This window comes from Nicotiana attenuata, unplaced genomic scaffold (assembly GCF_001879085.1).
Source record: "Nicotiana attenuata strain UT unplaced genomic scaffold, NIATTr2, whole genome shotgun sequence".
NCBI lineage: Eukaryota > Viridiplantae > Streptophyta > Magnoliopsida > Solanales > Solanaceae > Nicotiana > Nicotiana attenuata.
The window spans coordinates 27923-43070 of record NW_017672123.1 but is presented as its reverse complement, the minus strand read 5'-3'; the positions used below and the strand labels follow the sequence as shown (position 1 = coordinate 43070).

The window sequence follows — 15148 nt, the reverse complement described above, 5'->3', positions numbered from 1 at the left end:
CCTTTGGAGGCAAGAACACGCTAGGAGCAAGGCGGGGAATTCTTCTACGAGTTTTTCCTTCCTCTTCCTATTTTTCATTGTTGGTTATGACTTTTAGTATTGTAGTTTTACATGCTATTAGGAATAGCTAATTTGTTATCTAGGGTTTTGATGGAACCTTTTGTAGGATACATTCTTGTTATTTTTATATAATTGAGCCGTAGTATTTTCTCTATTTGTTCAACTACGTGTTTGTTGTAGTTAATTGACAGGATCCTCAATTAGCTGTGCCTATTTAGTGTGCATAACTCGGGAGAGAGTGTATATTTAGGTAGTTGTTGAACAACACCACTCCCAAAGTATAAGAGGGATCTATAATTACGGGTTTAAAGGCGGGATTAGGGATAACGAAGCCTTGGGTGCAATCTAAAGTGAGCTGTAATAAACAAAGCCAGCTAGCGTAACTCGGGAGAGTGCGTCTAGTAAATTGTGGTAATTACTCGGGAGAGAGTTACGACAGTCAGAGCGCTCATGATCGGTAGAGAATACTTAGGCGAATTTATAGAAAACGTAGCGGGAAGGATTCCGACAATTGGGGAAATCATAACTCTAGACCTCCTTAATCTTGACTCCAATCCTTATCCTTGTTAATTGATAGTTTTACGGCTTTCTAGATTTGTTAGTTAATTAGATAAAAATAAAATTATAATCTTTATAATTAGAAAATTGTTTGGATTTGTGTTTCTTAGCGATATTGAACAACTATAGCTAAGCCTTAGTTCTCTGTGGGATTCGACTCCGGACTTGTAAACCGGATTATATTTGCAACGACCGCTTAGTCCTTTTTATAAGGCATAGTTGGGCGTGATCATGGGCTATATAGGGTAAGAGCTTTAAATGTGGGCCATTTTCGGTTGGGCTATTAGGCCAAGTGACATGGGCTGTAATTCTTTCTTTCCAAATTCCAATGCAATAAAATAATGTAATGTTTATTTATCTTTTACATATAATATGCATATTCGCTTCTCGTGATTTTTTATAATCTTATTGTGCAAAAATATAATATACGCTTAGAATGAATGTTCGAGTTAAATTATATATATCACAAGTAATATCTAAGTAGAACGAGTAATCCTTTTTTTTCCCCCGAGTAGATCGAGTACTCTAATTTGTTGACTATTATTTATAAATTCTGCTCTTAATCTAATTGGATCTTGTAGTCCAAATAATCTCATACTATAATTCATATGAAATATAGTACTCCTAGTAATTTTGTGTACCATCAAATAGGAGTAGTTGCATTTGTAACACAACCGCATATTTCATCTATATAAAGCCCTTCCCTCTTGAAAAAAAAACACCTTCCTAATTAAATAAATAAAATTAAATAATAGAAGGCTTGGAACCACATGCGATGACATAATTGTAAATAAAAAACCACCAAAGGATGTGGTGCAGTGGATGAGACTGTTTTTCCCTTAACCAGATGTCTCGAGTTCGAGCCTTGGGTATGGAAAAATCCTTGGTAGGGAGCGCTTCCCCCCGATTGGGGCCCTACGCGACGCGAATCCAGATATAGTCGGACTCCAATGCGAGTAGCGGACACCGGGTAGGAAACCAAAAAAAAATTGTACTCCCTCCGTTTCATATTAAATGAGGTACTTTCCTTTTTAGTCTGTTCCAAAACAAATGACACATAAATTTGGAAATAATTCAACTTTAAACTCTTTAAGCTTTTTACCTCTTAAGTTTTTAAGACCACAAGTTTCAAAAGTCTTCTTCTTTTTTCTTAAACTCCGTGCCGAGTCAAACTACTTCATATAATATGAAACAGAGGGAGTAAATAAAAAGATTAATATCAAAAAGAAAGAAAAAGTATATAAAGCCATGAAACTTTTCCAAGTGGAGCGTTCGAAAAGAAACGTGTCTCAACTAATTTTTAATTTCTAACTGCTTTCTCATAATGGCAATCCCGTAAATAATCACAAAAAACAATGTCAAATATCAAACCAGAATCCATGTCTCAAATTGCTCAGTATTAAGTGTGGCTCACCTTTCTCCCATATTTATAGACTCACTCTTTTGCTCACTTCACTCTATATTCACCACTAAACAATTAAAAAATATCCACAATTTTCTCTTACTAGACGAAATATTTCTAGTAAAAAAAGCTTTGATTTATTGGTAAAAATGGCAGGTAATGGAGTTTTTGTAGATATAATTGAGGGAGATGTGTTTAAGTACTATTCTGAAGGAGAATGGAAGAAATCAGCTTCTGGAAAATCTGTTGCCATTATCAATCCTACTACTAGAAAAACACAGTATAAGGTTCAAGGTATGTTAAAAATAAATCTCTTTTTTTTTAAATTTTTTTGCTTCAGTTTTATAATTTTTTGGTGGTTGTTACTCCTTTTCTTTCTGTAGTTCTTTGTTATAATTGCTGTGATTTTACTTTAGTTTGAGCCGAGGGTCTATCGTAAACAGTCATCCTACCTTGTAAAGGCAGGGGTAAGGTCTGTTTACATATTGCCACGTAAAACGAGAATACACTATGTTGTTGTTATAAATTTTTGTATGGTGAAAATATCAAGGTTTCTGGTGTTCATGAAATTTTGTGCAAGTGTTTTGGAATTTTCTATACTGTAGCTCCAAACTTCAGACTTAATTGTTCTGTTCTGTTCTGAATTTTTTGATCATTGATCAGACTATTAAGTGAGAAACAGCCAAGAACTTCTAGTACTAGATTCTCTTTTTTCTAATGGATTTTAGTTATATACGCGGTTTTTTGACTATCAGTGTAGTTTAACCTATTATATAAGATTACTTACCATTTTTATCAGGTCATCGATTAATGATTATTGTAGATATTTACCTATAATTGCTCGTACGTGACCTGATTGTGTAAATATTATACTATCAGTACATAGTTTGTAAAACTTATTTCTAATATATAAAAGAACTTATGCATGGACTATTTTTGGTTTTGCATCCAAGTGTTTTCATGTCCTTATGTGGTGCTTATGCTTTCCTGAGTCGAGGGTCTATTGGAAACAGCTTCTCTATATAGCCACAAGATAGGGGTAAGGTCTGCGTACACACTGTCATCCCAGACCAGTCACGAAACCAGGAATTTCCCTAAGGGTGTTCAAACTTAAAAGAAGTGAAAGAAATTCCCCGAAAAAGGGTATTCAATATATGTTATATACCTCTAAAACTTAATACTTTACCTATATATACAGTGTCATTTTTCAACAAAGGATGGTCAACTGGCCACCCGTAAGGCAATGTAGCTTAACCCATGCCCAAACCTTACTATGTGGGATTATACTGGGTATATTGTTGTTATTGTTGTTGTTTTCATGTTCTTGTCTTGGAAATTTAAGAAATTATTGCAGAAATTAACCAACAATTAAGTGTGGGATTTCATGGATATTTTGGTATTTTTGTTTTTTGGTGCAGCATGTACACAAGAAGAGGTGAACAAGGTAATGGAAGTAGCGAAAGCGGCACAAAAATCATGGGCTAAAACACCACTCTGGAAAAGAGCAGAGCTACTTCATAAGGCAGCTGCAATTTTGAAAGAACACAAAGCACCTATTGCAGAATGTCTTGTAAAAGAAATTGCAAAACCAGCTAAAGATGCTGTCACTGAGGTACCAAATGATTAAAAAACTATATTGCACGGACTCTCCAAAAAGTTGTCGCACCCGTGTTCGATCCCCCAAAAATACACTACTTTTGGAGGATCCGACACGCACCCAGAGACATTTTCGGAGAGTCCGAGCAACAGAATTAAAAACAGGAGTTATGTTATATACACTGATAGCATGTCAGTGTAAAGATTTTTATACTATTAGTGTTGTTTAACATGTGATCGCATGTCAGGCAATATTTTTTCCAGGTTAATGCTAAATGTTTATGTAGATTTACTTGTGATTATCGTAAAAGTCACGAACTGATTGTGCAAATATTTTTTATTTTTATGATTTTGGAAATCTTAATTGCTTTATCGACTGATAACATTGTGAATTTGATGAAAGGTTGTAAGGTCTGGAGATTTGGTTTCTTACACTGCTGAAGAAGGAGTTAGAATTCTTGGGGAGGGAAAGTTCTTGGTATCTGATAGTTTCCCCGGAAACGAAAGGACCAAATACTGCCTGACTTCCAAGGTACATTTCATGACTAATTTATTTAATTTTGGTTTATTAAGTTGTCACTTAGTGTAAACTGTCATCAATTTGCATTGTTAGTCAGAGGATTAATATATTTTAACGACTTGTCTGCTATTTTCCTTTCATTGTTTTTTCAAAGCATGATCACCTTTATAAATTGTTGGATAAAGGAGCTCGTCCAATGAATACGACTTTATGTCACCCGTTGGAAATGTCATTGTAGTGGTATTATATCGCCAGGATATTTTATGTGTTGCTTCTTATGAGTTGCTGTATTGGCATTACTAACTGCATAAGTGGCTGCGTATCTTCTGTAAATTTTCCGTTTTCAGTAGCAAAATACAGATTGAAACTCACATTTTGTTCTTAAAGTATTGATATTAGGTAAGTTTATTGGAAAAATACTGATTATGACCTTCACGTCCTTGGAGTACAGATCCCGTTGGGTGTGATTTTGGCCATTCCTCCGTTCAACTATCCAGTCAATCTTGCTGTCTCCAAGATCGCTCCTGCTCTGATTGCTGGGAACTCTTTAGTTCTCAAACCTCCAACTCAGGTTTCTTCAATAAATTCTGTTTCACATTAGCTGTATTATAATGCGTTCACTCTTAAATAGTTTCTCCACTCATCATAAGCATTTCCCGTCTGTGTTGCTCAGACTTTATGAAATGCGGTCGGGTGCGTGTCGGATCCTCACAAAGTAGTTCATTTTTGGTGGATCCGACACGTATGCGGCTGCATTTTGGAGGGTCCGTGCAACGTAGATTTCCGTTCTATAAATGGCTCATATGAGCATTGTTTAACTTTGAGAAAATTTACCAGTATAAGGTTAAACTTACTTTGAGAGATCATTTCTGACAGGGTGCTGTGGCTTGCCTCCATATGGTACATTGCTTCCACTTAGCTGGATTCCCTAAAGGCCTTATCAGTTGCGTGACGGGAAAAGGTTCTGAAATCGGTGATTTTCTCACTATGCATCCCGGAGTACACTGCATAAGGTATATGTCATAGTTGCATTTGTTTGATTTTTTGTTAGACTTAAGGGCAGAGCCAGGATTTGAAGCTTATGGGTTTGGGATTTTAGACTGCTTAAGAAACTGGATTCTAAATTAATAATTTGTATTTATTAAATGAATTTCTTAAAACAAATACAGAGTTTGGACCAAAATTACAAGGGTCGACTGAACCCATATCTTACACACTAGCCCCCGCTTAGACTGCAAAAGACACTACTGAGTAAATGAGATCCTTCACCCCGTTCTTGATCTTTGTGTATCCAACGCGTAACTGTATACTTGTTTTTCTTTTATCAGCTTCACTGGTGGAGACACCGGTGTTGCAATCTCAAAGAAAGCAGGAATGATCCCTCTACAGATGGAGCTTGGTGGAAAGGATGCTTGTATTGTTCTTGAGGATGCTGATCTAGATTTGGCTGCCGGAAGCATTGTGAAAGGAGGTTTTTCTTACAGGTATGTGAATATTCTTTTCATTATCGAAACCAAACATGTTATTATTGAAATAGGGTTCGAGCATTGGTCTGCTGATATAGGTTAACAAACAAGTGCTCACAACTGCATTAGTATGAGGTCATTGAAAACCATCCCTTGTATACTTATTATGAGATTAATTCAGGCATATAGTAGGCTTTTCTAAGATCTACTCATTTCGTGTTTTGCCTGATTTAATATCACTTACACTTAATCACATTCTCGTTCATGTGTTCAAGTACCTAATTTTCTTGGCAATACTTATTGATATCCTTGTTTATCACAGTGGTCAAAGATGTACGGCTGTTAAGGTCGTGTTGGTTATGGAATCAGTTGCTGACGCTCTTGTTGAGAAGGTAAACGCTAAAGTGGCAAAATTAACCGTTGGGCCACCAGAAGAAGATTGTGATATCACTCCAGTTGTTTCTGAGTCATCAGCTAACTTCATCGAGGGGTTGGTCATGGACGCGAAGCAGAAAAATGCAACTTTTTGCCAGCAATACAAGAGAGAAGGAAACCTCATCTGGCCCTTGTTGTTAGACAATGTTAGGCCAGACATGAGGATTGCATGGGAAGAACCATTTGGCCCAGTTTTGCCCGTTATTCGCATTAACTCTGTCGAAGAAGGAATTCACCACTGCAATGCTAGCAATTTCGGTCTGCAGGTACTGTCTTTCTTTCTATTATAACGCGTGTTGAATACAATATTAAGTAAAATACAAGTGTGCTCTCTCTGACAACTAAAATTTTTTTGATGAGGTAGTCAAATAACTTGGTATTAGAGCATGCTGAGTTAATGGATTCAAGTCTCAGCGCCACCTATTATTAAAAGGAATTTTCAGGTCCTTGGCCCATGAAAAAGAATTAGCCGCGTGTGGTGGGCGTATTGGAAACATTATTAAATAAGCCTTTTCTCTCTAATGAAGGGAAGCGTTGGAGCAACAGTAAAGTTGTCTCCATATGACCTATAGGTCACGCCTTCAAGTCGTGGAAGCTGCAACTAATGCTTGCATTAGTGTAGGCTATCTACATCACACCCATTGGGGTCCCAGGACCCTGCATGAACGCGGGATGCTTTGTGCATCGGGTTGCCTTTTTTTTTTTTTTTCTCTCCAATAACTTAAGCTTTTGGATGAGATGTTCCCACAATTCGACGTGTTCATTACTTCATCTGATATTCCATTGACAATACATTTAGCAATCTCTAAGGTTGAACATTTTGACTTCACTACAGGGTTGTGTATTCACCAAAGACATCAACAAAGCAATACTGATCAGTGATGCCATGGAAACAGGAACAGTTCAGATTAACTCGGCTCCGGCTCGTGGACCGGATCATTTCCCATTCCAGGTAAACTCTATATTCTACCTCCAAGAGGTAGTGGTAAGGTCTGCGTACACACTACCCCACTTGTGAGATTATACTGGTATGTTGTTGTTGTTCGCGATAGCTTCTTACTAATCAAGGTAATTAATTTGTTTAACAGGGTATTAAGGACAGTGGAATTGGATCACAAGGGATTACTAACAGCATTAACATGATGACCAAAGTGAAGACCACTGTTATCAACTTGCCAACCCCATCTTATACTATGGGGTAAAACACTATTGCTTTAGAAATAAGACAATAATTAGTACTTCAAGAAGTTATGTTGTAGATTGTAGTCAACTTACTGCCAACTTTTATTTCTGACTTATTGTTTATTTCCCCTTTTGAACTTGTCAACGTTAATAATATTGGTGACATTGGGGCATAATATCGAGTTAACTATTTGCTTTTGGATTTCTCTAAAAATTGCTACATTTAAATATCAAATCAGCTTATCCAAAAAGATATCTACAAGTAAATATCACGTAACCTGATAGTATACTGTTGTTGGTAATATGCCGTGTTACTAATGGTCTGTGCACTATTGTTTTCTTTTCAAAAAATGACGTGACTATGCTTCACTATGGTCTATCGGAAACAACCTCTCTATCTTTACAAGGTAGAGGTAAGGCTGCATACACACTACCCTTTCCAGATCTCACTTGTAGTATTACACTGGATTTATTGTTGTTGTTGTAACCTGATATTATAAAAATCTTACGTTGTCGGTTTGAGTATATATACATATAGGTTAAGCTCGTTTTAAAATTTCTTTGCCTTCAAAAGATGGTTCTTGACTTTCTTTTACTGGTTTAATTTTCACAGAAAGTTATGACTTTGAAAAAGGCAAATTATGAAATATGAAGATCTACGGCCATTTATCCTCCCTGGTTATGCAATGCTGGGCTCTTCTTCGGCTTCTTAATTTGGGCCTCTCTGTGGGCTGGTTTAGTAATTTTGTGCATTCACAGCAAATAAAGTTTTCTTTCCATAGCCAAACCTTCATTTTTTTCACACAAATTAATGGATCAATAAAAGAGTGATCAAGTTTGAAATGGCTAAAATGCCAATAGGATTCGGATGCATAACAATGGGAGAAATTCAAAAATAGTCAGATTGACAAGTGGTCATTCAAAAATAGCCACAGTTTTAAAAGTCATCGAAATTTAACCACTTTTCATGTAAAGATAAATCTGAACGAAAACAATGTTTAAAATTCGGAAAATACTCCAGCATAATATACTGGAGCCAGCAAAGTATATCGGTCCAGCATAATATGCTGGAAGTTCATACACAGGTGCACCGAACTCCAGTATATTATACTGGACCGGTCTCTGTTGCAGCAAAATAGTGGCTATTTTTCAATAATTTGGCAAACGCTGGCTATTTTTGAATGACCAATCCGAAAACTGGCTAGCCCGTGCTATTTTGACAATAACAATAGCACTGCATTCAAGGGAGAATTCAAAAATAACCAGATTTACAAGTGGTCGTTCAAAAATAGCCCAGTTTCAAAAGTAATCGAAATTTAGCCACTTTTCATGTAAAGATAAATCTGAGCGAAAACACTGTTCAAAACCCGGAAAATACGTCAGTATATTATGCTGGAGTTCCAGCATAAGTATACTTGAACTCCAGCATATTATACTGGAGTTCCAGGATAAGTATGTTGGAACTCCAGCATAATATGATGGAGTTCCAGCATAAGTACACTAGAACTCCAGCATAATATACTGGAGTTCCAGCAAAATATACCGGTCTGGTATATTATGCTGGAAGTTCATACACAAGTGCTCGAATCTCCAGTATATTATGCTGGAACTTTCCGTGTGTTGGAGTTCCAGCATAATATGCTGGAAGTTCATACACAGGTGCACCGAACTCCAGTATATTATGCTGGACCGGTCTCTGTTGCAGCAAAATAGTGGCTATTTTTTATTGACTTGGTAAACGCTGGCTATTTTTGAATGAGCGGTCCGAAAACTGGCTAGACCGTGCTATTTTTACTGCATTCAAATGTGGGGCAAATTTCAAAAATAGCCATTTTTTGGACTTGCAATTGAAACATGGTCACAAATTCAAAAGTCATTAAAAAATAGCTAATCGTAGAATTCATGACAGTGCCATGGATTTTGAACTTAAAAAAATTGTAACTCCATAACACTTTCATGCCGTTTCACTTTTTTTAAGTTCGAAATTCATGATACTGTCATGGATTTTACAAAATCAGGACAACTTGCTCAAGTTCGAAATCTATGACGTTGTCATAGTGTTTACGCATTAAAACTTAGTTACCTTTCAACGATAGAATGGCTATTTTTCAACAAAAAAAAATATCCGAAAAGCGGCTAACCCGTACAATTTTTACTCAAATGTGACCACTTGCTTAATGGGCTACCCCTTTTTCTTGACATAATGGGCTTACCCTTAAATAACACATTTTACTCACATCTCTTTTTTCTTTCTAATCACAAATCTAGAAAAATCTAATTAAGAGAATTTACTCATAGGGATAATTCAAGTGATATTGACCATATGTTATCCATGGTTGGAGTATAGTGATCCGATCGATACTCATTAATTATTTAAGAGGGTAATATAGAATTCACTCAAAATTTAATCACATTATTTGGGATCTCTATAACAATAAAGTCTGATTTTACAACCACCAAAAAATAAAAATAAAAATAAAAAGGAGAGAGAGAGAATAATTTGTTAAACCTAATCTATATAAATAGAATACTCTTGTCAGTTGTACAAGTTGAAAACAATATTGTAAAGATTAGAATAATAAATCTGACATGACTGCACTTAGTTCTAATTCCATTGGTTCGCTAGTAATACTAATAAATTATTTATTAATTTAAGCATAAAGCAATTCTTTTAATTTTATTCTTGTCTTACTTTAGAGAACTCTTCTTTTTCAATAATAACACAATAATGCTAAGCAAATAAAAGGTCATATCCTACTACCTACCCTATGTGTGGTCTCAAGCTTAATTAATTTAATTAAACCCTATATATCTGATACCAAAAAAGAAAGTGTATTATTATTATTATTATACTTATCTAACACTGCATGCATATAAATTAATTTAATTAAGTGATAGTTCAAGGATCTGTATTTTTATGGCTCTCAATCTTTTTTGGTGGATAAAAATTTATTTTCTTAGTTATCGTCGTGTCATCCTCTTAAATTAATAGTTTTCCTCCTATAAAATTAATAAGATATATACAGTTGCTAAGAGTTGACTATAATATTTTATTGGTTATTATTATAAAAAAAGCTCAAAACCCTTTACACTTAACCATTCTACTCCATTAGTTATTATTACAATATTGTTGTACTGTTTGCTGTGACAATCTTCAACATTCCTCTAGAATTATATTTATATTCAAAGATTCAAAAAATATTTATAAATATCATTATAATATTATTTTAAGGTCGTTATATTAACCCATAAACTTCACACTCTGGATCCGCATCCGATTTAGATATGCACTATATAATCCCGCTTACCAATCTATTTTTTTTCTTTTTGAAGTTTCTTCTTTTTGTTATTCTTTTAATATTGATTTATTTTGTAATTTGATACATGAAAGAATCTAGATTTCATTTTATTTTTTTGGGTTGGAAGATTTCATTTGAATTTCAGTATATCCAAATAATTATTTATTTAGATTAAAGCGAGGAGCTTCAATAATTTTAAATCAGAAGAAAAAGAGTATTAATATAATTCTCTATTGTCTAAATAGAATTTTCAAAATTTGTATCACTTGAGAAAAAAAAATCACTAAACAAACATGATTGTCATATAATTTTTAGAATCAAGAATCTTTGAAGAATTAAAGGATATTCTACCGGAGAATTATTTAAATTGTATTTATGTTGTAGCTCATCTGCAAAAACCCTAGTTTAATTTTAAAAGGAGAAATCATTAACTTAAGTAAGCTCTAGTTCTCATAAATAAGGAGAAAATAATTATATTTATTGAAATGGTCTAATTAAAGAGTACAATGGGATTGGGGTGAGGTGTAAAGTAGTCTTTTACTTTAAAAAAAATTAAAGGCTAAAATAGGGTTTGTTGATATAAAGGTACAAGACAAAGACAGATACCTACAACTTAAGCAAGTAGCTTTTTATTAGTTTAAGTAAGAGATAGTTAATTGTAGTATTTCTTTTATAAGTTAGTATAATAATTAAAGCTTGAATTTTTTGGATAATCTTCCTTCTTTAATTTTAGAAAGAAGTAAAAAAGGAATATCAGCCGTGTGTAACACATACTCACATAGTCATAATTACCTAAGAATCAAATAATATATTACTCCCTTCGTTCACTTTTACTTATCACGTTTCATTTTTCGAGAGTTAATTTGACTAATTTTTGAAGCTAAATAACATTAGATTTTCTTAATATTTTAAAATCAAAAATTAAATATTCGGAAACTATACGAAAAGTATTACAATTTGTAATTTTTCTCATACAATACGGTAAAAAATTACATATTAAAACATTGGTCAAAGTTTATGTAGTTTGACACTCGAAAAACGAAACATGACCAGAAAAAGGAGAAAGTAATAGTTTAATTTAAGGGATAGGCATTTTTGACATTCATAGTTAATTTTCCTTTCTTCTTGAAAAAAGAAAAAACTGTTATAAAATAATAAAAGAACAAGAGCAATATTGCAGAGAAAGAGAGAGATGAAATTCTTATTGAATTTGGGATGATTTACAATGGTGTAAGACCCCTCTATTTATAGGGGAAAAATGACTTAGTCACAAAGTAAAACTCTCTACAAGATAGACATTCACTCTAAATAGAATTCTATTCATAACACTCCCCCTTGAATGTCTACTCGATAAGTAATGTGCCTTGCTAAAACCTTAACTAAAATAAAACCCAATGGGGAAAAAATTCTAGAAAAGGAAAAAGAGTACACATGTTTAGAAATGCGCCTATTGGTTGCCTCGTTAAAAACCTTGCAAGAAAAACCCAGTGGGACAAAACCTTGTAAGGGAAAAAGAGTGCAACGCGCATTAACTCCCCCTGATGAGAGCATCAATTCACATCCTTGAGCCTTCGCATCCCGGTTTTGTACACTAGCTTCTTGAAGGTTGACGTTGGTAGAGACTTGGTGAACAAATCAGCCATATTATCACTTGAACGAATTTGTTGCACATTAATATCACCATTCTTTTGAAGATCATGTGTGAAAAATAACTTTGGTGAAATGTGCTTGTTCTATCTCCTTTTATGAATCCTCCCTTCAATTGAGCTATGCATGCTGCATTGTCTTCATACAAAATCGTGGGTAGTTTGTCACATTTCAAACCACATTTGTCTTGAATAAGATGTATTATAGACCTCAACCACACACATTCTCGACTTGCTTCATGAATAGCAATTATCTCAGCATGATTAGATGAAGTAGCCACAATTGATTGCTTAGTCGATCGCCAAGATATGGCAGTGCCTCCACAGGTAAGCACATAACCTGTTTGAGATCGAGCCTTGTGTGGGTCAGATAAATACCCAGCATCAGCATAACCAACAAGATCAAGACTGCAATTATTGCCATAAAATAAGCCCATATCGGTAGTCCCTTTTAGATACCGCAATATGTGTTTGATTCCATTCCAATGTCTCCTTGTAGGAGCAGAGCTATACCTTGCTAAGAAATTAACTGAAACAGTTATGTCAGGCCTTGTAGTGTTAGCAAGATACATTAGTGCACCAATTGCACTAAGATATGGTACTTCAGGACCAAGTAGCTCCTCATTCTCTTCTTGAGGTCGGAATGGATCCTTATTCACATCAAGTGATCGAACAACCATCGGAGTACTTAATGGATGTGCTCCATCCATGTAAAACCGTTTCAACACCGTTTCTATGTAGGTAGATTGATGAATAAATATTCCGTTTGCCAAATGTTCAATTTGCAAACCAAGACATAATTTTGTCTTTCCGAGATCTTTCATCTCGAATTCCTTCTTTAAATAATCAATTGCCTTTTGGAGTTCTATAGGAGTTCCAATAAGGTTTATGTCATCAACATATACAGCAAGTACAACAAAATTCGATGTTGTTTTCTTTATAAAAATACATGGACAAATGACATCATTTATATAACCTTCTTTTAATAAATACTCACTAAGACGATTATACCACATTCGTCCTGATTGCTTTAGACCATACAAAGATCTTTGCAATTTGATTGAAAATATTTCCCGGGACTTTGAATTATGTGCATTAGGCATTTTAAATCCCTCGGAAATTTTCATGTATATCTCATTATCAAGTGAGCCATAAAGGTAGGCGGTAACCACATCCATTAAATGCATGTCAAGCTTTTCATGGACAGCAAAACTAATGAGATAACGGAATGTTATAACGTCCATAACGGGTGAATATGTCTCTTCATAATCGACACCAGGCCTTTGTGAAAATCCTTGTGCTACAAGGCGTGCCTTATATCTTTGTACCTCGTTTTTCTCATTTCTCTTGCGTAAAAAGACCCATTTATAGCCAACAGGCTTAACACCAATAGGTGTTTGGACTATAGGCCCAAAAACTTCACATTTTACAAGTGAATTTAACTCTGATTGGATTGCTTCTTGCCATTTTGGCCAATCAAGTCTTTGTCGACATTCTCCAACAGATTGAGGTTCAAGATCCTCACTTTCTTGCATAATGCTAGATGCAACATTATATGCAAAGACATAATCCACCACTATATCCACTCGATTCAAATTTGTCTCAATATCGATTGAATTTATTGATAGTTCCTTATTTTCTTGAGTCTCGGGCTCAGTGGATTCCTCATGAATCTCAGAATTTATTAAATCGTGGATTTCTTCATGAGATTCTTTCGTAGTGTCATTTTGATCATTTATTTTCCTTTTTCTAGGATTTCGATCTTTGGAACCTAATGGTCTGCCACGTTTAAGGCGTGCTTTTGACTCATTAGCTATGACACTAGAAGATTGTCCAATAGGGACATCAATACGGATTGGAACATTCTCCGCAGGGATATGTGATTTTGTTATCCTTTTCATATCCGTAAATGCATCTGGCATTTGATTTGCTATTCTCTGCAAATGAATAATCTTTTGCACCTCTTTTTCACAAATTGAGGCGCGTGGATCAAGATGAGATAATGATGGATTTTTCCACAAAATTTCCCGTTTGGTTTCACCAACTTCTCCCCCTAATTTTGGGAAAAGTGTCTCATCGAATCGACAGTCTACAAATCGTGTAGTGAACAAATCTCCCATTAATGCTTCGAGGTAGCGAATAATGGAGGGCGATTCAAACCCAACATATATTCCTAACCTTCTTTGGGGGCCCATTTTGGTGCGATATGGCGGTGCTACAGGCACATATACTGCGCATCCAAAAATTCTTAAATGGGATATATTAGGTTCATGACCCAAAACTAATTACAACGGGGAATATTTATGATAATTTGTCGGTCTGAGACGAACTAGCATTGTTGCATGTGAAATGGCGTGGCCCCAAACAGAAGTGGGTAACCTCGTTTTCATGAGTAACGGTCTTGCTATCAATTGCAGACATTTAATTAAAGACTCTGCAAGGCCATTTTGAGTGTGAACATGAGCTATAGGATGTTCCACTTTTATCCCAATTGATAAGCAATAATCATTAAATGCTTGGGATGAAAACTCAGCAGCATTATCAAGTCTAATAGACTTAATTGGATTATCGGGAAATTGCGCCCGTAATTGAATTATTTGTGCCATTAATTTTGCAAACGCGAGGTTGCGTGATGACAATAGGCACACATGAGACCATCTAGAAGATGCATCTATTAAGACCATGAAATATCTAAACGACCCACTAGGAGGGTGAATAGGTCCACAAATGTCCCCTTGTATACGTTTCAAAAACGCATGGGACTCAATTCCAACCTTTGTTGGTGATGGTCTAATAATTAACTTGCCTTGATAACAAGAAGTGCAAGAAAATTCATTATTTAAAAGAATCTTTAAATTCTTTAATGGATGCCCATTTGAATTTTCTATAATTCATCTCATCATAATTGATCCAGGGTGTCCCAATCGATCATGCCAAAGTACAAAAGTATTGGAATTAGTAACCTTTTGGTTTACAATAGAATG

At 35.0% G+C, this 15148-nt stretch overlaps 1 protein-coding gene across 1 annotated transcript; it reads left to right on the top strand.

The window, feature by feature from the left end:
- The first annotated feature begins 2046 nt into the window (after window positions 1-2046).
- On the top strand, window positions 2047-8000 carry LOC109211951 (NADP-dependent glyceraldehyde-3-phosphate dehydrogenase). The gene is made up of 10 exons (XM_019375552.1): window positions 2047-2314; window positions 3439-3632; window positions 4020-4148; window positions 4588-4707; window positions 5013-5149; window positions 5465-5620; window positions 5925-6303; window positions 6873-6989; window positions 7126-7235; window positions 7833-8000. The coding sequence occupies exons 1-10, from the start codon at window positions 2170-2172 to the stop codon at window positions 7840-7842; spliced, it is 1497 nt and encodes a 498-aa protein (XP_019231097.1). The 5' UTR covers window positions 2047-2169; the 3' UTR covers window positions 7843-8000.
- The last annotated feature ends 7148 nt before the right edge of the window (window positions 8001-15148 follow it).

Coding starts and splice junctions, on each gene's coding strand:
- LOC109211951 (XM_019375552.1), top strand. CDS start 2,170: ATGGCAGGTAATGGAGTTTTTGTAGATATAATTGAGGGAGATGTGTTT. Junction 4,149..4,587: donor AATACTGCCTGACTTCCAAG/GTACATTTCATG, acceptor CTTGGAGTACAG/ATCCCGTTGGGTGTGATTTT. Junction 6,990..7,125: donor CGGATCATTTCCCATTCCAG/GTAAACTCTATA, acceptor TTTGTTTAACAG/GGTATTAAGGACAGTGGAAT.